The 26,984-nt window shown below is 39.0% G+C and overlaps 3 protein-coding genes across 4 annotated transcripts in view; 2 read left to right on the top strand and 1 right to left on the bottom strand.

The window, feature by feature from the left end:
• Positions 1–1,556: 1,556 nt before the first annotated feature.
• Taf5 (TATA-box binding protein associated factor 5) lies at positions 1,557–18,145 on the top strand. The gene is made up of 11 exons (XM_027930141.3): positions 1,557–2,127; positions 5,009–5,246; positions 8,674–8,989; positions 9,729–9,892; positions 10,002–10,137; positions 12,185–12,305; positions 12,885–13,014; positions 15,498–15,662; positions 16,435–16,612; positions 16,804–16,981; positions 17,080–18,145. The coding sequence occupies exons 1-11, from the start codon at positions 1,569–1,571 to the stop codon at positions 17,295–17,297; spliced, it is 2,403 nt and encodes an 800-aa protein (XP_027785942.1). The 5' UTR covers positions 1,557–1,568; the 3' UTR covers positions 17,298–18,145.
• On the bottom strand, positions 18,130–24,455 carry Atp5mk (ATP synthase membrane subunit k). The gene is made up of 4 exons (XM_027930142.2): positions 24,345–24,455; positions 20,040–20,135; positions 19,857–19,949; positions 18,130–18,236 (listed from the first exon to the last, which is right to left on the bottom strand). The coding sequence occupies exons 2-3, from the start codon at positions 20,124–20,126 to the stop codon at positions 19,860–19,862; spliced, it is 177 nt and encodes a 58-aa protein (XP_027785943.1). The 5' UTR covers positions 20,127–20,135; positions 24,345–24,455; the 3' UTR covers positions 18,130–18,236; positions 19,857–19,859.
• Positions 24,456–24,585: 130 nt separating this feature from the next.
• The window catches only part of Pdcd11 (programmed cell death 11), a 44,315-nt gene continuing 41,916 nt past the window's right edge, over positions 24,586–26,984 (top strand). For both annotated transcript variants that reach the window (XM_071610942.1, XM_027929875.2), the window contains exon 1: positions 24,586–24,672. The gene's annotated coding sequence lies outside the window, so the exon portion shown is untranslated. The remainder of the gene's footprint in view (positions 24,673–26,984) is intronic.

The raw sequence follows: 26,984 nt of genomic DNA, 5'->3' as shown, positions 1-26,984 counted from the left end.
AAACATCTTACTTACAAGTAAAACACTAAATTCTCTTTTCCTAAAATATTGAACCCATCAAGCGTCTCTACTTTCGTCTTTTTCATCTAATACTCATATTCAACACATCAGGACCTCTTTTTTTTTTTTTTTATCTTTTTTTTTTTGGCGAGGGGAAGTACCAGGGATTGAACTCAGGGGCACTCGACCATTGAGCCACATCTCGAGTCCTTTTTTCTTGCTTCTTTACAATTAATAAACCCATAAATCTGCTATTCCCTTTCTTAGTTGAAAATGCTCCAATGGCTTCATCTTATCTAAGGGAAGAGTGAAAACTCTTGAACAGGATGAGCAATTTTTGTTAGGACTTGATCCCAATTTAATCCTGTTTTCCCTACTTATAGTTGGCCAATATGGTCCAGCCTCTCTCAGTTCTAGCCCTTTGCACCCCACCTTCCTAAGGTGTTCCCACTAGCATGGCAAACTTTTTTTTTTTTTTTTTAAGGCAAAGACAGTAGTTTATTTAGGAAGATAGATATACATTCAAGAGAAAATATGGGCTGTCTCAAGAGTGAGAAGCTGTGCCTTGGGCTGAGGGTCCAATATTTATAGAAAGGCGATATCAGGGGCTGGACTAGAGATGGATCCAGGGTGGAGGTGCACAATTTCGCATCAGTTTTTCCTCCCTTGAGTGTTTTCCTTATTTTACAAGGCTGTGGGCCAAAGGCATGCTACTCAAGATTATAACTGTGTTTTCTGCATCTCAAGGCTTTTGGCCATTTCCATTAAGATCCAGTATTTTTCTCTATCCTAAATCTCACTCTCCTCCCTCACCAGACTTGGATCCCTCAATTTTAAGGGTTAGTGAGGGTAAAGATCTGGATTCTTCCGCTTCTTAACGCTAGCAAGGGAAGATGACCCTGCCTAGTAGGGAATCAAAAAATCTCACCCTGATTGCGGGGGTGGTGGTGCACGCAGGTAATCCCAGCATTTTGGGAGGCTGAGACAGGAGGATTTTGAGTTCAAAACCAGCCTCAGCAAAAAGTGAGGCACTAAGCAACTCAGTGAAACCCTGTCTCTAAATAAAATACAAAATAGGGCTGGGGATGTGACTCAGTGGCCGAGTGCTCCGGAGTTCAATCCGCGGTATCCCCCGCCCCCCTCCCCACCAAAAAATCCTGAATTTCCACCTTCACACTTCCTTTTTCTTGTGTGATTTTGACAAGTTATTTAATCTCTTTGGGTTTCGGTTAAGCCATTCGTAAAGTCCACAGGGATAATGGGGACAAGATTGCTGAATTAAATGACATATCATGTAAGATGTCTATCACAGTGCGTGTATATAGCTGGCCAGCAATAAATGGTAATTATTATCAAGCAAATGTAATAGGCGGTCACCACCTCCCACTTCCTGCCTGCCCTTCACTCACTTTTGAAAGTAGCTCTCAAGCCTATTCCTTTCCTCCTTCTCTTTCGCTCCTCCTCCTGCCGTAAATTGCCTACCACAGATGTCGTGAAATGCTCTTCCCCGCCCTCCATGTGGCGAAAACGCAATCACGCTTGACGGCGCGAGGTGGCTCAGCCGCAAGATGGCGGCGCTGGCGGAGGAGCAGACGGAGGTGGCGGTCAAGCTAGAGCCTGAGGGACCGCCAACGCTGCTACCTCCACAGGCGGGCGACGGCGCAGGCGAGGGTAGCGGCGGCACTCCCAACAACGGCCCCAGCGGCGGCGGCGGGAACGTTGCGGCATCGTCATCGGCTGGCGGGGATGGCGGGACCCCCAAGCCCGCGGTGGCTGTCTCTGCTGCTGCCCCGGCGGGGGCGGCCCCGGTGCCCACCGCTGCTTCAGAGGCCGGCGCTCCCCACGACCGACAGACTCTGCTGGCGGTGTTGCAATTCCTACGGCAGAGTAACCTCCGCGAGGCCGAGGAGGCGCTGCGCCGTGAGGCCCGGCTGCTGGAAGAGGCAGTGGCGGGCTCCGGAACCCCGGGAGAGGTGGACGGTGCCGGCACTGAGGCGGCGAGCGCGCTTCTCAGCCGGGTCACGGCCTCTGTCCCCGGCTCTACGGCCTCCGATCCTCCCAGCACTGGTGCTTCAGGGGCCACAGTCGTCTCAGGATCAGCTTCAGGTTCTGTGGCTCCGGGGAAAGGTGAGCCGCGGTGTTCAGGGGAAGAAGGACCGGCTCAAAGGGGAGCAAGCCGGGAAGGCAGGGGCTGGCAGGCCTGCACCTCTGCGGGCTTGTTTTGAATTTCCTGGGCCCGCCTCTAGGGCCACATGCCCGCCCCTTTCTCCAGTGCGCCGGCTGCGCAGTCAAACCCTCTTCCTAGCTGTCAATTCCAGCTAGAGGCTGAGCAGAGCTATTGAGCAGCGGGATGCATGGGGAAGAGGGGCGCAGAAAGGCGGGGAGCTCAGATTTTTGATTTTCCTCTTATTGGACTTTTGAGCCTTGGGCAGGTCCGCACTAACACTATTTGTACGGTTCTCTACTATTGTTCTATAAGTACTTTAAGTTATATATTTTAATTTTCCCAGTGGAACTGTGAGGTAGACATTACTTCTACTTTAGAGATGAGGAAACAGATTTCTTGAGGACTTGCTTTGGACCACTAAGCCAGGGACTGATCGAACACAGTGTTGGCAATATTTCTCAAAATATGGGCCACGTACCACCAGTGTTAAATGTTTTGAGGATGCAAATTGTTAAGCATCAGTGGCCAGGCTCTGACTATCTAGAGTTGAAGTCTGTGAATCTGCAATAAGTGCTTTTAAGGAGTATTAATATATGGCAGAATTTGAGAGCCACAAATTCAGGAACAGGTGTGGGACAGAGCTTTTTGTCCCTGCTGGTTTTACTTGTGTGTTGCCTGTTCCTAAGGTTGAGTTTTTTCTATTAAATAGGTTACTATGAGGCTCAGATATATATGAAATGCCTAATTCTGAAAAGTTCATGCTTCTATATTCATTCCTGACACTTGTGTCCCCCACTTTCTCTCAGCAACTGTTGTCACAAAGTCCATGCAGTGAAACTTTTATGGGATATAAGATGTCAAAGGTGATCAATAAATGTTGAATTAAATTATCCAGTGCAGTCCTCTCATAGCTAAGTTAATCTGTACTTAGGAGGCCTAATCTTTGCAGCATTGCCAAAAGTGAAGTTTGAATACATAGCATTTTAATCCATAAATAGAAATGTGCTAAAATGTGATTGAGAAGAATCTTTTTTAAAATAGTTTTTTAGTTGTCAGTGGATCTTCTTTCTATCTATCTATCTCTTTATATGTGGTGCTGAGGATCAAACCCAGGGCCTCACACATACCAGGCAAGTGCTGTACCACTGAGACACAACTCCAGCCCCAGAGAAGAATCTTTTTTGGGGTGGTAGGGTTACTGGGGTTTGAACCCAGGGCCTTAAGCATTGCTAGGGAAGCATTCTATCACTGAGCTACATCCCCAGCCTCCCTGTCCTTTATACACACACGCAAACATACATACACACACACACACACACATATGTGCACATACCACTGTTTCTTTCACGTTTTAATTTCAAGACAGGATCTTGCTAAGACTTTGAACTTGTTATCCTCCTTCTCAGCTTCCTGAGTGAGATTGCAGGCGTGTTCTACCAAAAATCTTTTCTGAATACTGAATTTTGTGAATGAACTATAAAACAAATCGTATTGTTTGTTATATTGCTATTATCTCTTATCTCTTCAGAAGCCTTTTTACTTATTTTTGGTTCTGAGGATTGGACTCAGGGACACTTTATTACTGTGCTACATCCCCAGCCCTTTTAAAAAATATTTTTAAATTTTGAGACCAGGTCTTGCTAAGTTGCTTAGGGCCTTGCTAAGTCATTTATTATCATTATTTTTTTGGTACTGAAGACTGAACCCAGGGACTCTTAACCACTGAGCCACATCCCCAGCCTTTTTTATTTTTAATTTTGAGACAATGTCTCACTAAGTTTTTCAGGGCTTAAGTTGCTGAGGTTGGCCTCGGACTTGCTATCCTCCTGCCTCAGCGTCTTGAATGGTTGGGATTGTAGGTGTGTGCCACCATACCCAGCACTTCAGAAGCTTATTTTTAGATCTTAACTGAGAAACCAGAAAGGAGGAAAAGAAGCCATCAGAGTGATCCAAAAAATGATGACATTATTCATTGAAGGACATAGCTGTGAACCCAGCAGTAGAGTGCTTGCTTAGCATGACTAAGGCCTTAGGTTCAAAACCCAGTATTGTCAGGTTTGATTGACAACTGTATCATTGTTTGGCATTGCTATGTTACTAAATACCCATGTTTTCTGCCTTGAAATAGTGGTTACAGAGGTTGCTTTAAGCTTATATAATTGAGTAACAACTCATTATCTTTTGGAGATAATAAAAGGCATCCTAAAATGCTGACATTTTACATGTGTACATATGAAAATAACACAAGATAGAAAGCGTTGGGCTGGGGATATAGCCCAATTGGCGGAGTGTTTGCCTCGCATTCACAAGGCCCTGGGTTCAATTCCCATCACCACACACACACACGACACAGAAAATGTTGCAGCAATGTCACAAATTATTTGGGTAGCTCAGAGAGTGGGAAATGTTTATAGCTGGTGGCTTGGTGGTGGGAGATGCCGTTTGCACTGAGCCTTGAGAGGAGATTAATAAACTGTTTGATTTGCATGTATTTATGTGTGTAGTGCTGGGGATTCAATCCAGGGCCTCATCCCTGCGTATATGATCTTTTATACAATTTGTGTTTAAAAATAATGTAATTCTAGGAAAAGTATTGAATTTTTTTGTTTTGATTTGAAAACTTATTTTAAGATGTGTACATGTGAAGGGGTTTTGGCCTGGGTAACTGAAACAAGTGCAAAATCCTATTAAAAGATTATGTGATTGGGTTGGGGAAGAGAGGTTGAGAGGAAAGGGGACAAACCGAGAAACAGTTTACTTTTGAGCCATATCAAAACAGCAGTAGTCACATGGTACATATCAGATCATTTTCTTAAAAGTTGTCTTTCATTTTTTAAACAGTTGGAAATGTAGCTGTGGAAGACCAGCCAGATGTCAGTGCTGTCTTGTCGGCCTACAACCAACAAGGAGACCCCACAATGTATGAAGAATACTATAGTGGACTGAAACACTTCATCGAATGTTCTCTGGACTGCCATCGGGCAGAATTATCCCAACTCTTTTATCCTCTATTTGTACACATGTACTTGGAGCTAGTCTATAATCAACATGAGAATGAAGCAAAATCATTCTTTGAGAAGTATGTGGATTTTTACATATATTTTATTTATACATGCATACACACAACTGTAATCACACAAATGTAAAATTGCAATTCAGAAAGTACTTTGTGAATCTAGCATAAGATATTATTGAATTGGAGAAGTCAGGAAAAGCTTCCAGAGGAAGCCATACTTAAGGTGAGATCTGAAGATTGCGTAGGAATTAACCAGATAAAGAAAAGAGGGGAAAACCATATATGAAAGCTCTGTGGCACGAGGGTCATGGTAGCTGCAAAGACTGAAAGAAGACTGCAGTAGTTGGAATAAGGAACGGAGTGGGTTATGATAAAACATGCAGCTGGAAAATTGGTTAGGTGCTAGAACAATAGGTTCTCAGACCACATTGAAATTCTGTTTGTCCTTAGAGCAGAAGAGAGTTGTATTGAGTAGGATTGGATTTGGCTGAGAGTCACTGAAAATAATGATGGCATAAATAAAATTTATCTGTATTCTAAGAGCAATAAGAAACTGATAGATTAGACTGAAAACCCAAGAAGAGACTTAAATTTAGACTTAAATATAGTCAAAGTTTATTTCTCATAAAGGTAGGAAAGTTCAGAACTGGTATTAAGGGTCCTTGATTGTTGGGGATACAGGCTCCCTTGGCCTTATTGCTCTATCATTCTTGTCATGAAGCTTCCACCATGTGACATGATGGCTTTCTAGCTCTAAGTAGTCATATCTGTGTTATAGTCAGCAGGGAGGGCCACATTCTTCCTAGAAGATACACACATTTACAATTTTTCAGCCAGCGGTTATACTAGATACAAAGGAGGTAGGGAATGTGGTCTTAGGTGTCTATGTGCCCAGCCAATATTCAGGTGTTTTGGATATTTGGGGGTAGTGAGGCATTTCTGCTATAGAAGTCATTGGAGGGCCATGTCATTATTAAATGTGCAACTTCAAGGATCTTTCTTGCATGGTATGGCGAACAGATGGTGGGGAGACTATTGATTGACCAGTCTTAGAAATTTCTGAGTGGTTCTCATTAGGGCTGATATTCCTTCTTTCCCTAGGTCATTTGCCAATGCAAGGAGATGTTGTTTTTTGTTTTTATTTGTTTTGGTGGTCATAGTGATTAGGGGAAGGAGCAAGGATACTGAATGTTCTAGGATAGGCAGATAGTATACTTAAAGAATTGTCCTACCTCAAATGCTAATAGCATTTGAGAAACAGGACTAGATCATGGTTGTGGTAGTGGAGGTAAAGAGAAATAGATCAACTGATGAAACACTTGATGGATTGAATATGGAGGTAAAGGAGATGGAAGTATCATTGATAATCCCAGGTTTCTGGCCCCCGAGATGCATAGGGATTCCCTTCAGCTGACATAGAAAACTCTGGAAAAGGACTTGGTTTGTCAGGTGTGAGAATAGTCTTTAGTTGCAATTCAGATATGCTCCAACTCATTTAAGTAACCTCCAAACCTGATCAATCAATAGTCACCTTTTCCCCTTCTTCCTGTTTTTCCCTTGTTATAAGAGCTTAGAGAAGTAAGGAATGGAATCATACATTGGAGTTATGTGCAATATTGATGGATGTGGATGTGATTGTAGGAGAATATAAAATTAATAAGAGAACTAAGTCCAAGCCTCGGGGAGCTCTAGCATTTAATGGTCAAGTATAAGATGAAGGCTAGTGAAAAAGGGAAGAAAATCAGGAGAGTGTTGAGCTGTAGAAGCCAAGGGAAAGCAGCATTTAATAGTTTGAATGAGAGCTCTTTAAGGCAGGTAATAGTGCTTGAAGCCAGGACTTGTCAGATAACACGGTAGTGATAGAGGAACAATAGAACTCTTATGTCATTGTATACATTTATTATAGTAGGATGCTTCATAGAAAGTATAGAAATGCTCTGTAGCTTAGTATTCTTAAAAAAAATATATTAAGGTTGACAATGACAAAACTTCTACTCTGGAAGCTAATTTCTCTTACAGTACTGTCATCAAAAAACCTCTTGTTAGCTGGGCACAGTGGCACCTTCATGTAATCCCAGTGGCTCTGGAGGCTGAGGCACGAGGATCTTGAGTTCAAAGCCAGTCTCAGCAATGGCAAGGTGCTAAGCAAGTCAGTGAGACCCTGTCTCTATATAAAATACAAAAAAAGGGCTGGGGATGTGGTTCAGTGATTGAGTACCTCTGAGTTCAATCCCTTGTACTCCCTCCGCCCCCCAAAAAAATACCTTTTGCTCTTCCAGTCTCATGTTATAGCCATCTCCCCTCATAGGAAGATAGGAAGCTGAAATATCATAAAGGACTCTGTCTCCCAGACAGTTATGGACAAGCTCAGCCTTTGCCAGGACCCCACCATGCTCAGATGAAGGTAATAGGCAGTGATTGATATGAACCCCAAGAGACTGAGATTTCTAATTTCATTCAAATCTTAGAAACTCTGAGTTCATTTAATGATGAGTCTATATGGGTAACAAGTAATAGTTTAGGAATCCATTGATATTGTATCTCAGAGCTAGAGCCCTATACCTTAAATCATTGTTTTCTTTTTTGGTACTGGGGGTTGAACCCTGGGACACTCTACCACTGAGCCACATCCCCAGTCCTTTTTATTTTGAGATAGGTAGACTTGCTAAGTTGCTGAGACTGACCTTCAACTTGGAATTTTCCTGCCTCAGCCTCCAGAGATAGTCATTGTTTTATAAATATTTTTCTTTAATGCTGCTCTTAGTGCCAAATATATATCTTTAATTTTACTTTTTAGGAAAGTTAAGATTTGTTAAAACAGAGAAGCACATTTAAATTTACTAATTGTTTGTAAGGCTGAAGGCTTTATTTAATTGCTTTTGGAATAGTAAATGGAAATGCTTATTGTTTGTTATCAATATTTGTTCTTTAGTAATAGTATTAAATTTAAGTATTTAATAAATGTTTGCTATTAAGAACATTGGGAATAATTAAAAATGGTGGATTTATGAGAATCCATGTATTGATTGTTGTTGAGGCTGTAATAGGTACATTGAATACACTATATAACATTTTCTGCTTTTATATGTGTTTGAAATTTTTTATAATAAAGTTTTAAAATGTAGGGTTTAAAGAAAAAATAATTCAGCAAAGTAAGAGCTCTGACATTCTCAAATGTCTATCAAAGATGGTAAACAAAAGAAACTGTCTACCAGTGGTGGGTATCTTATCTTTCATTCACTTACGATGTTTATTTCAAATTCTTCTCTTAAAAATGTTAATGATAAATTTCATTAGAGGATTAAATTGGTCATTTTTAGGACAAATTTAGAAACTGAATTATAGTAATTTTTAAATGAGTTACTTCTGGTCCTACAGCTTAGTTCAGGGTTTTCTGAAAATATTCTGGGATGGTTTATAAATATATGGGGGAAAGGCAGATCCCTTGATGATTACATTGAAAAATGACTTTTTAAAATCACTGAAACAGGTTCCATGGAGATCAGGAATGTTATTACCAGGATGACCTACGAGTATTATCTAGTCTTACCAAAAAGGAACACATGAAAGGGAATGAAACCATGTTGGATTTTCGAACAAGTAAATTTGTTCTGCGTATTTCCCGTGACTCGTACCAACTCTTGAAGAGGCATCTTCAGGAGAAACAGAACAATCAGATATGGAACATAGTTCAGGAGCACCTCTACATTGACATCTTTGATGGGATGCCGCGTAGTAAGCAACAGATAGATGCGATGGTGGGAAGTTTGGCAGGAGAGGCTAAACGAGAGGCAAACAAATCAAAGGTATGGGAATAAACCTAAGAACTATATAATGCAGATTATGAAAAATCATAACATTTTCATCTACATAATTTATATTTTTTTGTAGCTAGTTTGAGAATAATTTTACACTGTATTTAAAATTTCATGCCCTAAGGACGGTGTATATATGTGAGGATTTGGGAATAATTGCATTAACAGAACCCTGACTACAGTGGCTGAAACAAGTAAGGGGTTTATCTTCAAGTGAAATGAAATGCAGAGGAAGGTCCTCTAGGACTGGCATGATAGCTTTATAATGCCATCAATGTCCCTGGCTCTTTCAAGTTTTTGGTCCACCACTTTTAGAATGTGACCTTCTTTGTGCTCACAAATGTCTGTTGCAGTGCCAGCATTGCAACTACTAGGAAGGAAAAAGGGAAAGGACAAAAGGCCGACTGAGTCTCCTTTTTTATCAAGGAGATAAACCTTTTTTTTTTTTTTTTTTGGTAAACCATACCCAATATACTCAGAATTATGTTATATGTCCATTCCTAGTTGCAAGGGAGCCTGAGAACAGAAATGATTTAACTACTCCAATAAAATCAGGGTTCTGTTAGTAAAGAAAAAGGGGCATATGGCTATTGGTAAACAAATTCAGAACCCTGCCTTGGGGCATAAATTACTATATTGTAATTGTGATTCATCCTGTCAAAGATGTGCAAAGAGTATATTAATGAACAAAAAAATTAATTTAAAAAATGCCGGTTCTTTTGACTTGTAGGTATTTTTTGGTTTGTTAAAAGAACCAGAAATTGAGGTACCTTTGGATGATGAGGATGAGGAAGGAGAAAATGAAGAAGGAAAACCTAAAAAGAAGAAGCCTAAAAAAGATAGTATTGGATCCAAAAGCAAAAAACAAGATCCCAATGCTCCACCTCAAAACAGGTGAGGAAGAAACCTCAGCATTTGTATGGAGCTTTAAGATATGTTACACATGATTCGAGTTTGTTAATATTCAAACAGTAATTCCCACTCTCCCCACTTACCCCCACAGAATCCCTCTTCCCGAATTGAAAGATTCAGATAAGTTGGATAAGATAATGAATATGAAAGAAACCACCAAACGAGTGCGCCTTGGGCCAGACTGCTTACCCTCCATTTGTTTCTATACTTTCCTCAATGCTTACCAGGTTGGTAAAATAACTGGACAATATCTGCCTAGAGAGTCATATAAAATGGTGATTTACCATTAGGAGAAATGTAAATGTGTTAACTAAAATGGAATTTTGTCATTTAAATTGTTAATATAATTTAAAGATAGGAAAAGAGAATTGGATGCTATAGAGAATAGATAGAAGGCCATGTTTAAAAGACCCTTGCTTATACTTGTCCCTCATTTCACTGATTAGAATTCTTCCAGCATTTGACTGGTTCATCCCTATTGAATTTGGTATAAAAATTCATATAAATTTAATATTTTTTTTGGTTCGTTTTTGGTTTTTTGTGGTGCTGGGATTGAACCCAGGGCCTTGTACATGTGAGGCAAGCACTCTACCAACTGAGTTATATCTCCAACCCTAAACTTAATATTTTTTATTAAGCATTCTACATGTCTTGCCAGGGATGGTGGTGTACTTCTGTAATCCCAGCGACTGGGGAGGTTGAGGCAGGAGAATTTCAAGTTCAAGGTCAGCCTCAGCAATTTAGCCAGGCTCTAAGCAATTTAATGAGAACCTGTCTCAAAAAGTGAAAAGGGATATGTTGCTTGAGATACTGGCATATGAATTGTGATATCTGCAGCATTCCCTTCCTCATTGGGCTAAGCCAAACCAGGAGGGGTTAGGTGGGCAGACTTGTGCATAATCTCTTAGAGAAAGCAGGCTAACTGGCCTTTTCCACTGGGGGTGGCCACCATGTTTCTTGAACATGAGATGGAGACATGTGGCCTGGATTCGTAGCTAATGAGAAATTGGAGTTGCCCCCCCAAATTCTAGAATGCATCCCCTCCTGTTTATGGGGCTTTCCCTGTGTTGTGAGCGTTAAGACTCCTCTAGGACAAAACCCTGCAGGCCGGTAGAAGCTTGGTAGAAGAAGTTTAATCCCCCTACCTTTAATTTAAACCAGGAACATGAGTAACTGTAAAATAGGAAGACACTTAAACCCAGAGAAATGAAATGACTAATTCAAGGTCACACATTGATAGGGATGGAATCCAGACTTCCTAATTTCCTTATTGACCTGCACTATCTTTCAAATCCCACATCACCCATTTTATGGATGAAACCATGGGGATATTGAAGAGTGGACTGCCTGGCCCCTGGAGCCTGATGCATAACTCTTCTCTCACTTAAATGATTACAGCTGGTTGCCCTAACCCTATAGAATGTAAGGCCCATTTTGTTGGGGACCATCTTGCCACCCCAAGGAGAAAACTACACAAGAATGAAACTGACAGAGATGACAGCTGAGTTGTAAGATGGAAAGAGCTGGAGACTGGATAGTGTCTTGAGTACCTGGATCTAACCATGCCTTAAGCTGGTGTAACTCTGGACATTTCCTTTATGTGGGCCCAGACCCTTCCCCCCCTTATGAAAGTTTGATATGGATTTTTGTCACCTGCAGCCAAAAGTGTCTTAATTAATCCATGCCATAAGTTGTATATTGTTCTCAAAAATAAATAAAAAATAAAAAGGGCTGGGAATATAGCTTAGTGACAGAGGACCCCTGGGTTCAATCTCCAGTACAAACAAAACCAAAATAACAACAAAAAATCCTACGTATCTTAATAGATACAATAAGCTACTGATGATATATTCAGTAAACTACAAAAAAACAACATTTGCTTCCTGTTATGTTCTCCATAGAGAGAGGGCAAAAAGTGGGTAAATAATAACATGTTTTTCAAATAAGAGCTTTCAGACATGGGTTTTATAGGGGAATATAATCTCAAATGATCTTTTTTTTTTAATTTTTTTTTAAAGAGAGAGAGAGAATTTTAATATTTATTTTTTAGTTTTCGGCAGACACAACATCTTTGTTTGTATGTGGTGCTGAGGATCAAACCCGGGCCGCACGCATGCCAGGCGAGCGCGCTACCGCTTGAGCCACAACCCCAGCCCCTCAAATGATCTTTTTATACGAGAAAAATAGCCATCATTATGAAGTCTCTAACATATGGTTGTATTTTTTTTCCTTTAAAAGAGTAGTGTTTAGTCTAAAACTTCTTTTTATTGGCAGGGCCTCACTGCAGTGGATGTCACTGATGATTCTAGTCTGATTGCTGGAGGTTTTGCAGATTCAACAGTTAGAGTCTGGTCTGTGACACCCAAAAAGCTTCGTAGTGTCAAACAAGCATCAGGTAACTGAGATGACTTTTTGGGGTGTGAGCTTTCCATTAGTCTACACCAGTCTTGATTCCATGGAATATACATAGGAGATACTGATTTTTTTCAGAAATTCACTTAATTTCTTTAAAGATGCTAACATTTCCAGCAGTGAAAAAGCATCAGAATAGCTATTAGGAGACTGGGGTGCTAGTATTATTCTACTATTTAAAATCTTAAATAGTAGAAGAATACTTTTTGTTTCAGCCATAAAATTGGGTAAAAAAGATCTAATAAGTTCAGAATTCCATTTTTATAAAGGTTTTTTACATAGTTTTCATTTTTGTAAAACATTGTGGTATAATGGAAAAACTTGAATTTCAATCTAGTTCCAATACTGAGTACCTGTGTGCACTCTAGCAAACCAACTGTTCTGAACCTCAGTTTCATCTTCTACACACTGGGATGATATCACCTAATTTAGACATGTTAGTACAGTGGTTGGTATATAGGAAGAACTGTTCAAATGTTAGTTCTTCTCCTGAACTATAATGTGATTGTCTTAAAATGTTTTGATTAATGTACTTTAAAAAAATATTTCTGGACCATTTTAGATCTTAACCTCATAGACAAAGAATCAGACGATGTCTTAGAAAGAATCATGGATGAGAAAACTGCAAGTGAGTTGAAGATTTTATATGGTCACAGTGGGCCTGTCTATGGAGCCAGCTTCAGTCCAGATAGGTAAAATACAAACAATAAAAATTAAATACTGCTATACCATGTAGAGGTAATATAAAAATATCTGGAAGGTATTTTTATATTATCTCCATATTATAGAGGTAATATCTGGAAGCATAGTACAAATGCCTGGAAAATTTTCTTAGAAAAATCTCATGGTTGCCTGTCATTCATAACCTTTTTAAAAAAAACTTTATTTATTTATTTATATGTGGTGCTAAGGATCGAACCCAGGGCCTTGCATGTGCGGGGCGAGCGCTCTACCACTGAGCCATAACCCCAGACCTCATTTATAACCTTTTATAATCTTGCCATTTGCTAATTCATTTTGGGGTACTGGTGTACAAGATAGCAACTTCATATATACCTCAATTTATAGACTTCAAGATGCCCAGTTCTGGGCTGGGGTTGTGGCTCAGTGATAGAGCACTTGCCTAGCATGTATAAGGCACTGGGTTTGATTCTTAGTACCACATATAAGTAAATAAATGAAATAAATGTCCGTCAATAACTAAAAAAAAATTTTTTTAAAAGATGCACAGTTCAGAGCTAACTAGGTTTCGAAAATCAGCTTTAGCTTTGTATAACCCTAATTAGGGGTTGAATTGCTTGAGTCCTTGCGTTGTGTCTGTTGGTACATAAAAAATAAATTCCTGATATTAATGGCATTGTAACTATGAACAGGAATTTTATCTTTTGTATAATCAGAAGATAAAGAGGGCTGGGGTTGTGGCTCAGAGTTAGAGAGCTCATCTGGCATGTGTGAGGCACTGGGTTTGATCCTCAACACCACATAAAAATAATTAATGAATAAAATAAATATCATGTCCATCTACAACTAAAAAAAAAGTACCAAAGACTGCCTTTTTTCTTTGTTTTTCCATATTTTTATTGGTGTACTATATTTATACATCATGTTTGGGATTTGTTGTTCCATACTGGTACATGCACAAAATATAACATATTTGGACGAGATCGGGCGCGTTCAGGGTGGTATGGCTGTAGACATTATAACATATTTGGAAAAAAAAAAATACTAAGAAATCCAGGCACTGTTGTATGTGATGTGTACCTGTAATCCTAGCTACTCAGGAGGCTGAAGCAAGAGGATTGTGTGTGAGATTTGCCTCGGCAACTTAGTAAGACCATGTCAAAAATTAAGAAGATACTAAAAGGAAATTTATAATTGCTATTGCTATTTTAGGTCTTTCTTCCCTTTAGCTATATGATTCCAAAGTATGTATGTAGTTATTTACCTGTTTTTTCATGATCTGTAATGTATAGTAATGGGTTGGGTATTTTATATTCATAAGACCATCTGTATCTTACTTAGCTAGATAATAGCTTTCAATCTATTAAGATTTTCCTCTTGAAACTTTTTTACCCCCCGTGGTGCTGGGGATTGAACCCAGGGCCTGTACATGTGAGGTGAGGCAAGCACTCTACCAACTGAGTTATATATCCCAGCCCCTCCTCTATGAAACTTTTTGAATGAGTTTTTGTTGTTGTTGACAGATAATATATTTAATATATTTTATATATATATATATATATATATATATATATTTTTTTTTTTTTTAAGTTGTTGATAGACCTTTATTTATTTATAAGTGGTGCTGAGAATCGACCTTAGTGCCTTGCACATGCCAGGCAGGTGTGCTGCTGCTGAGCCACAGCCCCAGCCCCAGACAGATCATGATACATTTTTATTTGATTTCATTCAGATTTTAGTGAAAACTGTCAGGTTTTGTATTTATCCTTGTAGAGTATTATTACCATGTTTGTAGTCTGCCCACTGCCCATAAAAGCCTTTTTTTTTTTGCAGTGGTGGGTGCTGGAGATTAAACCCAGGGCTTTACATACATGCAAAGCACATGCTATACTGCTGAGCTACACTTCCAATCCCCTCTTTAATTCTTAAACAATTTATATAGAATAGGAAAATAGCATCTCCATTTTAGAGCCAAAAATTGTTGAGTTTTACATGGCAGCACATTTCTTTCTTTTTTTTTTAATATTTATTTTTTACTTCTTGGCGGACACAACATCTTTGTTTGTATGTGGTGCTGAGCATCGAACCAGGGCTGCACGCATGCCAGGCGAGCGCGCTACCGCTTGAGCCACATCCCCAGCCCAAAGCAGCATCACATTTCTTAAACTTTCCCAATTAAGCTTATTTGACTATACATTTTATTACCCAACATTATTTTTTTCTAAAGAACTGACATTTATCCCTTTATTTATTTTTTTAAATAATCTCATTCAGTAGGTGTTCATTATAAGTAATGTCAAGGCTAACATTTGGTTTTAACAATAGTTTAGTACTTTGAGCTTTTGGTATCTGTGAATTCCATGTATAAATTGAGAGTGATGTAACATGTTAATAAGTTACATTTAATGTTCAAATGTAAGGAAAAATCTGGGCAGGTAACCAAATGTTATTTTGGGAATATAATCTGGGAATGTACCAATTTTTCTTCTCTCAGGAACTACCTGCTTTCCTCTTCAGAGGATGGAACTGTTAGATTGTGGAGCCTTCAAACGTTTACTTGCTTGGTGGGATATAAAGGACACAACTATCCAGTATGGGACACACAGTTTTCTCCATATGGATATTATTTTGTATCAGGGGGCCACGACCGAGTAGCTCGGTAAGAACATGGTAGTCTTGTGATTGTGTTTATTCAGTGAACATACTGGTTTCTTGTTGAGCATTACCAACTTTATCCAAACTAATTTTCACTTCCATTATTTAAGAAAGAACAACTTTTGGAGAACATCTGAATTTATAGCTATTATTTGAAAATGAATTTGGGACAGGAGTTACCATATCAATATGTCTATACCAAGAGTCCTGCTTTTTTTAAAGTTAGCTTATAAAATCTCCCCCATTAGATGATTATTTCTTCCATTACCACTTTGAGTAGCTTTGTTTCCCTATCGTTGTCTCTTTTAAAAGTTCCAGATGAGGTAGCTCAGGTTAGAAACTAATTATATGGTACACAAAACTAGGGGAAAATATATTTTAATGGTTTAGACTAAACTAGGAGCGAAGAGGAGGAAGGGGCAATATAGAATATTAAATACAGAAAGTACATAAAATTAAAGAATTATGAGGAGCTGGGGATGTGGCTCAAGCGGTAGCGCTCGCCTGGCATGTGTGTGGCCCGGGTTCGATCCTCAGCACCACATACAAAGATGATGTGTCCGCCGAAAACTAAAAAAATAAATATTAAAATTCTCTCTCAAAAAAGAATTATGAAAGCTAAAGATTTGTACCAGATCAATTCTTTTTCTAAAGAATGTCTCAGTCATTCCATCTTCTTCCATATAGTTGGCTGGCTTAATGGGAACCCATCTATTTTGGCATTTAACAGTTATAACTCCTAATTATCATCTTTCATATTTCATAACTTTTAAAAGGCTCTGGGCTACAGACCATTATCAGCCTTTAAGGATATTTGCTGGTCATCTTGCTGATGTGAATTGTACCAGATTTCATCCAAATTCAAATTATGTTGCTACGGGCTCAGCAGACAGAACTGTGCGGCTCTGGGATGTCCTGAATGGTAATTGTGTAAGGATCTTCACTGGACACAAGGTATTTTATATAAAACTTCATTATTCCAGCACTCAAAGATACTTTCCAGATAAATGTATTTTTTAAACTAACCAGTGACTCATACATTTTAAAGATAACATTCATACCACTAAACTAAAATTCTAACTTTGTCTTATTTCCTTAGATATATTTAACTCTACTTTGATACTTTCCATGGAATTCTTTTCTAGGGACCAATTCATTCCTTGACATTTTCTCCCAATGGGAGATTCCTGGCTACAGGAGCAACGGATGGCAGAGTACTCCTTTGGGATATTGGACATGGTTTGATGGTTGGAGAATTAAAAGGCCACACTGACACAGTCTGTTCACTTAGGTTTAGTAGAGATGGTGAAATTTTGGCATCAGGTAATGGCTTTGTGGCAAACACATAAAATATATACAGCAAAATGTCAGAATCTAAATATGATGGATGCAACTAATGGTTTCCTTTGACTTCCCCTTAGGTTCAATGGATAATACAGTTCGGTTATGGGATGCCATCAAAGCATTTGAAGATTTAGAGACTGATGACTTTACTACAGCCACTGGGCATATAAATTTACCTGAGAATTCACAGGAGTTATTATTGGGTACATATATGACCAAATCAACACCAGTTGTACACCTCCATTTTACTCGAAGAAATTTGGTTCTAGCTGCAGGAGCTTATAGTCCGCAATAAACCATCGGTATTAAAGACCTTCTGGAAGCTACTGTTTGAAAAAGGGAGACTAAAAAGCAAATACCTCAGTGATTAATATTTAAGCTACAAAGAATGTTTTTGTCTATATGGATCTGGAAGTATGCTGCTTAGAAAATCTGAACAGGACAGTTCCACGTTTCTACAGCAACCACATTTAACTAATTTCCGTTAGTTGAATAAGAGAGATACTATGTTCATGGAGGGGACATTTATGGTGCTTTGGATTGTGTGGAAACTATGCATTTTCTGTTCAAATGCTATTTTAATTTATTATGTTTAGAAAAAAATTTGATCTTAAAAATTCATCCTGCTTCAAGATTCAAATTAAGAAATATAATACTGTCTTGAATTTTAGCTGAAGAATTCTATGAGCATGTATGTTTCTGCTGTAAAAATGAAGTTACTGTATGGCACTCAAGTACTATGTTAAATGACCCACTAACATTTTTCTTGGCCCATGATTAGTGGAATTTATGTAACTGGGTAGGGTGAACTATAATTCCTTCCTAAGATGTAGATGAAGTACAACCACCCACTAACATCTCAATTTATACCTTTTGAGTTTCGAGTGCACCAAAACACTCTAAAAACAGGTGAAGAGATTTAGCTATCATGTTCTACTTCAGCTAAATGGCTACATATACAACCTAGTACACTTGAAGTCAGACAGACATTTCAGTTGCTTACCTCCAGTACTGAGCCTTGCTTTGGAAAACTAAAAGATTTAGACCAAGTCACTGCCAGTTTTTGCCTTTGTTGCATTTTGTACAGTTTTTATATTTTTGATATCTTGTAAATAAAGACAACCAGCTTTTCCAGGTTCATAATTTATTGTACAAATTGAATATTACATGATGAGTTGACATTAGCTTCTCCAGGGATGGGAACTTAACAGATGAGGTCACACATTTTAGAATCCTATAAACAAAGCAAAGACAATTTTGACATAAATGTGTTCCAATACTACTTTTAAGTAATTACAAAATAGGACTATTTAAATCCCCAGAAACTGAATGTAAATTCATCAGATTCTTTTAAATTTTTTTTTTAGTTGTAGACAGACATAATACCTTTACTTACTGTGTAGTGCTGAGAATCAAATCCAGTGCCTCACACATGCTAGGCAAGTGCTGTACCACTGAGCCACAAACGCAGCCCTCATCAGATTCTCGAACAGGTAAGGCCTAAACAAGGTATTGCTCAGATTGATGCATTTTAACCTAATACTCCACCTTTAAAGAACTGCCAACAAATTTAGTATGATCTTAAAGGCAAACTACTCCAACAGTCAAGTATATAAAGTAACATTTTAAGTAGCAGAAAGGAGATATCCATCTGTTATTTAAAATTTGAGGCATAATTTTACATTTTTTTATGAGGCTACTACCACTTTCCCCAAATTAGGAGTTAACTTGCATAGAAAATTGGGCAAAATACTACCTCTTTGTAAAGAAGAAGCCATGGATCATTCTGGAATATGCAATCCCTAAGGTCAACAATTTTGACTGGAAAAACTTCACAGAAGAAAATCAGTCTCTGAAGGAGAGCTATATTAGATAAAGATGTGGATTTGGGGATTCCTGAATATTACCTGCCACTAACGCCACAGATAGTTACTCATTTAAGAATGGGCAAGTGAGAGGCTAGGGATATAGCTCAGTTGGTACAGTATGTGCCTTGCATGCACAAGACCCTGGGTTCAATTCCCAGCACCATACATACAAAAGAAGAATGGGCAAATGGAGTCTGAGGAGAAAATATAAGAAAATAAACTTTATGGGGTTCAGGGAAAAGACAATTCATTATTTGAAAACTGAAACTAGCAAAGAAACTACTGAAAAGAACATATGTAACTGTATACAAAAGGTCAGTTAAGGTTAGGGGAGCAGCTTAAGTGGCAAGAGTGCTTGCCCAGGCTGTACAAGGCCTTGGGTTTAATTCCTAGCACTGCCAAAAAAAAAAAAAGTATTATGTAAAGAGCATACGCAAGTTGTCTAACCAATTAGGACAAAAACAATTTTAAGAAAAATACAAATAGTAAAAAAGGGACACAAGTTTATTTTACTCATCAAATTTGCAAAAATTAGAAACAAGATTCCACATTGGATAGACAAGACATACCCTTACAAAGTTGGTACCCCATAATCTTTGGGAAAGCACTTCAGCCTAAGGAAACATTCATAGATATAGACTATACTTCATACTCAAAAACATTCATTGTAATATTTATCTTCAAAAAATTCTAGATTTTTTCTGTGAAGTATAGTTCCTATGTCAATGAATATGTGCATTCAAATCATAAGAAAATAGTTATAAAATTAAAGACATGCCCAAAACTATTGGAAATGAAATAAAATACATTTTTAAAAAAGTTAAAAAGAACAAAAATAGATTAATAAGATGGGCAATTTTTTGCTTGCTTGCTTGCTTATATGCAATAATATTTGCAAAAAATGACAATAGTTTACTTTTATAGTTGGGGAGGGAGGCCCCCAACATCAAAGTGGCTTAGTTATGGACTTGGAAATGTCAACTTACCATTTATGTTGCTTTCACAGCTGGAGTTTTTTTAGATCTTAGCTTGAAGTATAAGACAGCCAAAGCAATGCCTCCATATGTAGCCAGTACACACTGAAAAAGAAAGAAAAATATAAATAAAAGTTACTGTTATACCCATATTATTGAAAAATACAACTCCTTAAAGATATCGTCAATACTTACATTCATTCTACCAGTGAGAGTATAAGAGTTGAAATATTTTTTAATACCAGTGAACTGGAATTGGGCATCATTTTCTGGACCTGCCATTATTTCAATCTTAAAAAAAAAAAAAAAGAAAGCAACAATAAATTGGTTTTGAAGAAATTTAAAATAAAATAAGGATTTTTTCTTAGTTAAAAAACTCTAAAGTCAGTGCAAATAACTATTGTGGTAAAATTTCATCTATGTTTCATCCAACACAGGAGTAGCAAAAATGGTGACAAAAGCCTTGCCAGTTAAGAGGAGCTTTTGGAAGTAGGACTTCATCTTGACTGCTTTCTTTAAAAAACAAAAAAAAAGTTGTTTAGTTGTAGATGGACACAATACCCTTATTTAATTTATATGTGGTGCTGAGGATTTAACCCAGTGCATAACGTGCTAGGCAAGAGCTCTCTTACTGAGCTACAACACCAGCCCCTTGATTATAATTTCATAAACACCCCAGAATATGTCACATCATCCAGCATAGGAAAAGAACACAGTAGTCACTAAGTTCACCCTGAACCAGTATAGCTTAACATTTTTAATTCCAGGTTTTAGTCACATTAGTATACTGTATATTGAATTAACCAGTTTTAAGATTAGTTGAAAGTTGGAGCCTATGATACTTTCAAATTTTCTCAGAGAGGTGAAACCAATTAGCTTAACTCTCAGCTCCCTATTATAAGTCACTTAGGACTTCCAAGGGAGGGTAGACAAGGTATCATCTACTAAATGGAGTTGATACTAGCCACTGAAGATGGTGGGAAAGCTGAAATTCTTAACTTCTTATTCCAAAATAGATAAAGGATGTTGAAATGAACAGTGAAACCAAAAAGTCCAGGAAAAAAATTGGGCAAACATTTTAATTATCTTAGGAAAGGAAAAATAAGGCCCCAAGTTCAATCCCCAGCACCAAAAAAAAAAAAAAAGGAAAACTGGTAGACATAAAATAGAAGTTTGCTTGGGAGTGTAAACTGGTACAACTTTCCTAAAGCACAACTTGTAGTATCAATGATTTGTATACTCTTCCATTTAGCTAGTTCATTTTTCCTCTAGGAATTTCTTTTTACAGAAATATTATTCCTGTTTCAGCTTCCTGAGTAGTTGGGATGACAGATGTGTGTCACCATGCCAGGAGGCTGAACCAGGAGGATCTGAGTTTGAGGCCATTCTGGGAAACAGCAAGATCCCATTAAAAAAATATATATATTGTAGCCAGATGTGGGGGCACATGCCAGTAATCCCAACAGCTTGGGAAGCTGAGGCAGGAGGATCATGAGTTCAAAGCCAGCCTCAGCAAAAGCAGCGCATAAGCAACTCAGTGAGACCCTGACCCTGTCTCTAAATAAAATATGAAATAGGGCTGGGGATGTGGCTCAGTGGTCAAGTGTCCCTGAGTTCAATCCCTGGTACCAAAAACAAACAAACAAAAAAACACCTGTTATGAATGGAAAAACTGAAAAGTTCATCAGGATTTTGTTGGAGGAAATAATAATGTGCATAGAACTTTGTGTATCGATGTGGAAAGGGGTCCCCAGGTAATGTTAAAAAAAAAAAAATCCAATTTCTGGATCTTGGGAGCATATCAATGGTTCTCAAAGTGTAGTCTAGACCACTAAGAAGAATCAGCATCACTGGAAACTTGTTAGAAATGCCAATTCCCAGATTCCACCATAGACCAATTGAATTAGAAACTCTAGGGCCTAGCAATCTGTTTTAACAAAGCCACTGATAATTCTAATGAACACTGAAGTAATGGAAACAGAAAATCAAATGTAATTATATACACCTCCCCCCCAAAAAAATATGCCACCAAGACATAATTAGGTGGGCATGGTGGCACACATCCATAATCCCAGTGATTCGGGAGGCTGTGGTAGGAGGATTGCAAGTTCAAAACCAGTCTCAGCAACTTAACAAGGCCCTAAACAATTTAGGAGACCCTGTCTCAAAATAAAAAAATAAAAAGGGCTGGAGATATGACTCAGTGGTTGAATACCCCTGGGTTCAATCTCCAGTACCCCCCCCCCCAAAAAAAAAAGACATGTTCAAAAGGTCACCATAAATATCAGAATATCAGTTGGAAATTCATATGTGTGACCACCTATCTACCACAACTTGGCACACTGTGAGTTCACTGGCAACACAGACCAATCAGGTTGATCTCTGGTGGAGATTGGTAAGCAGTGGCAATGACTCAGTTAGGTCTTGAAATGGAAGAGGGAGTTGTTGCTATGGAAACTGGCATGTCTTTGTTGACCATTCAAAGGCCTGCAGGAGCATTCACTTGCAAAGAATTGGCAATGAAAATTTGAGACCTTAATTTGAAAACTGATTTAGAAAGGTTCTTGGATCAATGAAGAAAATCCAAACTTTTTAAGATTCCTTCACAGGCCTTGACCAGTTTAACACCATTAGGAAAGACTCCATTAAAAGAAAGCTTTATATCAGTTACCTAGGAGGCTGAAGCAAGTAAACTGCAAGTTCAAGGCCAGCCTCAGCAACTTAGCAAGACCCCATCTCAAAATAAAAAGGGGACTGGGCGACTGGGGTTGTGGTTCAGTGGAAGAGCACTTGCCTGGCATGTGTGAGGCCTGGGTTTGATCCTCAGCACCACATATAAATACATAAAGTAAAAAATCCATTAGCAACTAAAAATATTTTTTAAAAAGGGGGGGGGGGACTGGGATGTAGCTCAGTGATGAGCACTCTTGGGTTCAATTCTCAGTACCAAACAAACAAAAAACCCTTTATGATGTATTTTCATATCAACTGTTTCATTTTACTAAACCTATTATAGGCTAATTTTTCATTCATTTCATGATACTTTTTTGGTACTAGGGATTGAACCCAGGGGTGCTTAACCACTGAGCTGCATCCCCAGTCCTTATTCTCCTTCCCTAGCCTACCACGCCGCTGGGATTACAGGCGGGCGCCACCAGGTCTAGTCTGATGCCGGTTCTTGAGAAACCCTACAGAAAACATGGCTTAACTTCGTCAACTCAATAACTGATAACCCCTATTACCTCGTATCTAACAAAACATTTTAGGAGGGAGTGGTGTCCAACTGAAACAATATTATGATGCTTTAAATTTCACTCTAATTTACACAACATAGAAGGCTGATGTTTGATATTTCTCAAAACAACTTTGATCCTAGGAAAGGGCATGGTATAGGAACTGAAATTTAGAGTGTCTTAAAGGAGATCAACTCAGAAAAGGTTGAGACAGATGGGCAGTGGAAATGTTGCTGGTGTGATAAACAATGGATGTAAGCCTCAAAACATCTAGGTCTGCACCTTTCAACAAAGGGCAAGTTATTTTAGGGCAAAGATCAGGAACCCTCATGTTGGAGTACCCTTTATGGAATAATTGAACTGAAACTTGCTTTTGTCTTTGTCACACCTAAGTTTAGAAAGCTATGTAAATGAAGGAGAAAATCAACTAACACTCCTTGTGAACTTGTGATTTAATGTTAAACGCTGCTTATGGGAAGGTCTAAGTAGATGAATCTCCTCATTTATTTCTAATTAAGCCACTAACCAGTATTAAATATAACCAATCCTTTCAAGCCTGTCTCTGCCTATAAAATGGTCATTTCATTAAAGGCCTAAAATGACCAGTTGCCCTTGCTTTTTCCCTGTTCTTCGATATTGCTATTCTGCTGTCTGATTGGACATCCACCTGGAGTGGTGAGTTCATCACTTAGGGGTAAAACCAAACACAAGAGAGAGCTACAGCTTTCCTCTCAGGAAGGCCTTTCGCTGTTCCTACACACACTGAAATCTAACTTGCTTATCGTGCGCAGGCCTGGAGAAAAAAGCAAGGGCCAGGCCACACTAGCTCTCGCTCTGACAAAGGTTGCCGCACAACTAAAGGAGGCTTGGTTGCTAATTTCTCAATCAAAACTTAGTGTCAACAAACATCCACAGCCATACAGGCGAAAAGAGAGATGGGGTCAGAAGTCCGAGTCCTCATTCAATTTTTATCCGTGGGTGACCTTGGGAGACTTCTGCGACGGGTCTCATCTTTTCCCACTAGAAAAAGCAATTTAAGAGTCTTCGGAAAGCGGCTGAGCCTAACCGCTGCTCTCTGAGGTTTCCCAGCTGCTGCAGGAGCCTTTAGGCCTCGATCCTCATTTTCTCTAGCCCCTTTTCCATTCCCCACAGTTCTCGACTCCCAAAGAGAAGACCTCGTGGAGTTCCCAAATCAGAAACGGTCAGTCTAGCTCAGCTCCACAAAGCCGAGGTACTAGGTCCGAGCCGGGGAGCCCTCCTGACTTACCTTGTTAAAGCCACAAATTCGACAGCCGACGTCCTTCAACTTACACAGCTATCTCCTGGACCCAGCCGGAAGAAGCCACCTCCTCCGTTCGATTTTAACGGGCCACAGCGATTCAGCCTTCTGCATCGATTGGCGAGGGCTCCAAGTCCCGCCCTTCCGCTTCCTGTCTATACAAAGCTTCCCAGGCCTGCAGGCAGCAACATAGTAACGGAAGTAGGGTGTTGGGCCCACCCACACTTCCGGAAGAGCTTCACGCGCTTGTAGGTTTGGTCTCCGCGTGTGTGAGTACGTCTGGACCTCCTCCGGGGTAGAGAGGCGCGCGGAGCTGGTGAGTGAGGTCGGGAGCAAGAAGGGAGGAAACTTCATGGCTTTCAGATCCGCTTCGGGGCTAGGTACATCGGGTCCTTGTCACGCACCCACCTGTTGAAATGAGTGGTTCGTACACTTGAGCCCAGTTCTGCTCTAGCGGTTCTTGTAACCTCAAGCTATCCTCAGGAAATAGCTTAAGTTCCTTCTCTTCTCCTGGATGGCCTTAGTTGTTGGAGCCTCGGTTTCCTTTTGTCTGAAATAAGATTGAGGGTTGAGTTCCCAGCGAACTAAATCCCTTGCACTTTCCTGTTTCTATGAAGCCCGCACTTATACTTTGATTCCAAACCCTAAGGTCTTTCCCGGTCGTTACCTCTGTTAAGTCTCGAGCCCTTCTAGATTCTTATTTCCAAGTATCTCACAGAACCAATACCTCTTATTTTCTGTTCTCACTTGTACCTACTTCTGGTTTTCATGTTTTCTTGGCTATTGCATTTAAATCCTACCCGATTTCCTTTCTGCAAGTCCCCTCGTTGCCAGTCCAGTCTATATTCTTTATTACTGTTCTCTCGCTTCCCCACATAAGAATCTTACTTGCCAAAGTAAGCATAAACTGCCAATTTCTAATTCAGATCTTTTCTCCAAATCCCAACCTTTTAGAATTTAACTCTAATTATTATGCATTAATTTTCCCTATGATCTAATTGAACAACTGTTCAAAGGCAATAGCAAGCCATTGAACAATTGATAGGCAAATTATTAGTGTTTATTGAGTCTCCCAAGGTCACCCACTTTTCCTTTTTCATACATTACTTTCCTACCCATCAAATTCCTATTTATCTTTTTTTTTTAAATCTTTATTTTTATTTATTTATTTTTATGTGGTGAACTTAGGGCCACACACTTAGGAGGCAAGTGCTCTACCACTGAGCTACAGCCCCAGCCCTCCTATTTATCTTTTAACATTAAGCTCAGAAGCATCTTCCTTATGAAGCTTGCTTTCTTTACCAAGGCAGCACTTCCAAGCTCTTTGTTTATGGTTTATAATCTGATTTTTAGCAGGCATTGAACCAGGGTGCTTCAGTCCACTGAGTCACATTCCTAGCTCTTTTTATTTATTTATTTTATTTTTATTTTAAAAAACTTTTTAGTTGTATACGGACACCATGTTTTTATTTATTTTTATGTGGTGCCGAGGATCAAACCTAGTGTCTCATACAACTCCAGACCCCCCCCCCTTTATTTATTTATTTATGGAATTAGGTCTTGAGGACACAATATCTTTATTTTATTTTTATGTGGTGCTGAGGATCGAACCCAGTGCCTCACGTGTGCTAGACAAGTACTCTACCTCTAAGCCACAAGCCCAGCCCCGCCTTTTTATTTTTTGACACAGGGTTTCGCTAAATTACTTAGGGCTGCACTAAGTTGCTGAGGCTGGCTTTGTATTTGTGATCCTTCTGCCTCAGCCTTCTGAGCTGCTAGGATTACATGCATGTGCCACTGCACCCAACTGATTTATATTTTAAATTACTTGTGTAATTGTTTTCTTTTTTTCCGTTGAACACAGGTGTGCTTTACCAATGAGCTACATCACCAGCCCTTTATTTTTTTTTTTACGTTTATTTGTTCATCAGTTATACATGACAGCAGAATGCTCTTTGATTCATTGTACACAAATGGGGCACAATTTTTCACTTTTCTGGTTGTACACAAAGAAGGGTCACATCATTCGTGCAATCATACATGTACCTAGGGTAATGATGTCTGTCTCATTCCACCATCTCACCTATCCCCATGCCTTCTTCCCACCCATCCCTCCCCTTTGGCCATTCCAAAGTTCTTCCACTCAATCCCATGCCCCCCACCCCTTAATGGATTAGCATCCACTTATCAGAGAAAAACATTTGTCCAGCCTTTTATCTTGAAAGAGGGTCTCAGTACCTTGCCCAGGTTTTCCTAGAACTTGATGAGGCTGTCATTGAACTTGAGATCCTCTTGCCTCAACCTCTTGAATTGCTGGGATTACAGGGGTGCACCACTGCACCCAGCTTATTTTATCTTTTATTTCTGTATCTCTGACATAATTGTAGCTGCTTAATGTATTTAATTTATTTGCTACATTAAATCTAAGTCTTTTTCATGAAGGAATGTGAGTAGTTTGTGGTTTTGAAGCAGAGAGATTTGGAAAGATAAAATATGGATTAACAGAGGCCTGATATCTCAACCATCTGTCTCGTAGTCTTAAATCTTATCTTCATGTGACCCTTTACTACTCTTTGGTAGATACTATAGCAATACATACATACCTATATTTATAGTGGCACAGTTCAC

The sequence above is a fragment of the Marmota flaviventris genome, chromosome 4 (assembly GCF_047511675.1).
Source record: "Marmota flaviventris isolate mMarFla1 chromosome 4, mMarFla1.hap1, whole genome shotgun sequence".
Classification (NCBI taxonomy): Eukaryota; Metazoa; Chordata; class Mammalia; order Rodentia; family Sciuridae; genus Marmota; species Marmota flaviventris.
The sequence above is the reverse complement of the archived record's forward strand: the minus strand, read 5'-3'. Positions and strand labels throughout refer to the sequence as shown.

Coding starts and splice junctions, on each gene's coding strand:
- Atp5mk (XM_027930142.2), bottom strand. CDS start 20,126: ATGGCAGGTCCAGAAAATGATGCCCAATTCCAGTTCACTGGTATTAAA. Junction 19,950..20,039: donor CTCTCACTGGTAGAATGAAT/GTAAGTATTGAC, acceptor TTTCTTTTTCAG/TGTGTACTGGCTACATATGG.
- Taf5 (XM_027930141.3), top strand. CDS start 1,569: ATGGCGGCGCTGGCGGAGGAGCAGACGGAGGTGGCGGTCAAGCTAGAG. Junction 13,015..15,497: donor GCCAGCTTCAGTCCAGATAG/GTAAAATACAAA, acceptor TTCTTCTCTCAG/GAACTACCTGCTTTCCTCTT. Junction 16,982..17,079: donor TGGTGAAATTTTGGCATCAG/GTAATGGCTTTG, acceptor ACTTCCCCTTAG/GTTCAATGGATAATACAGTT.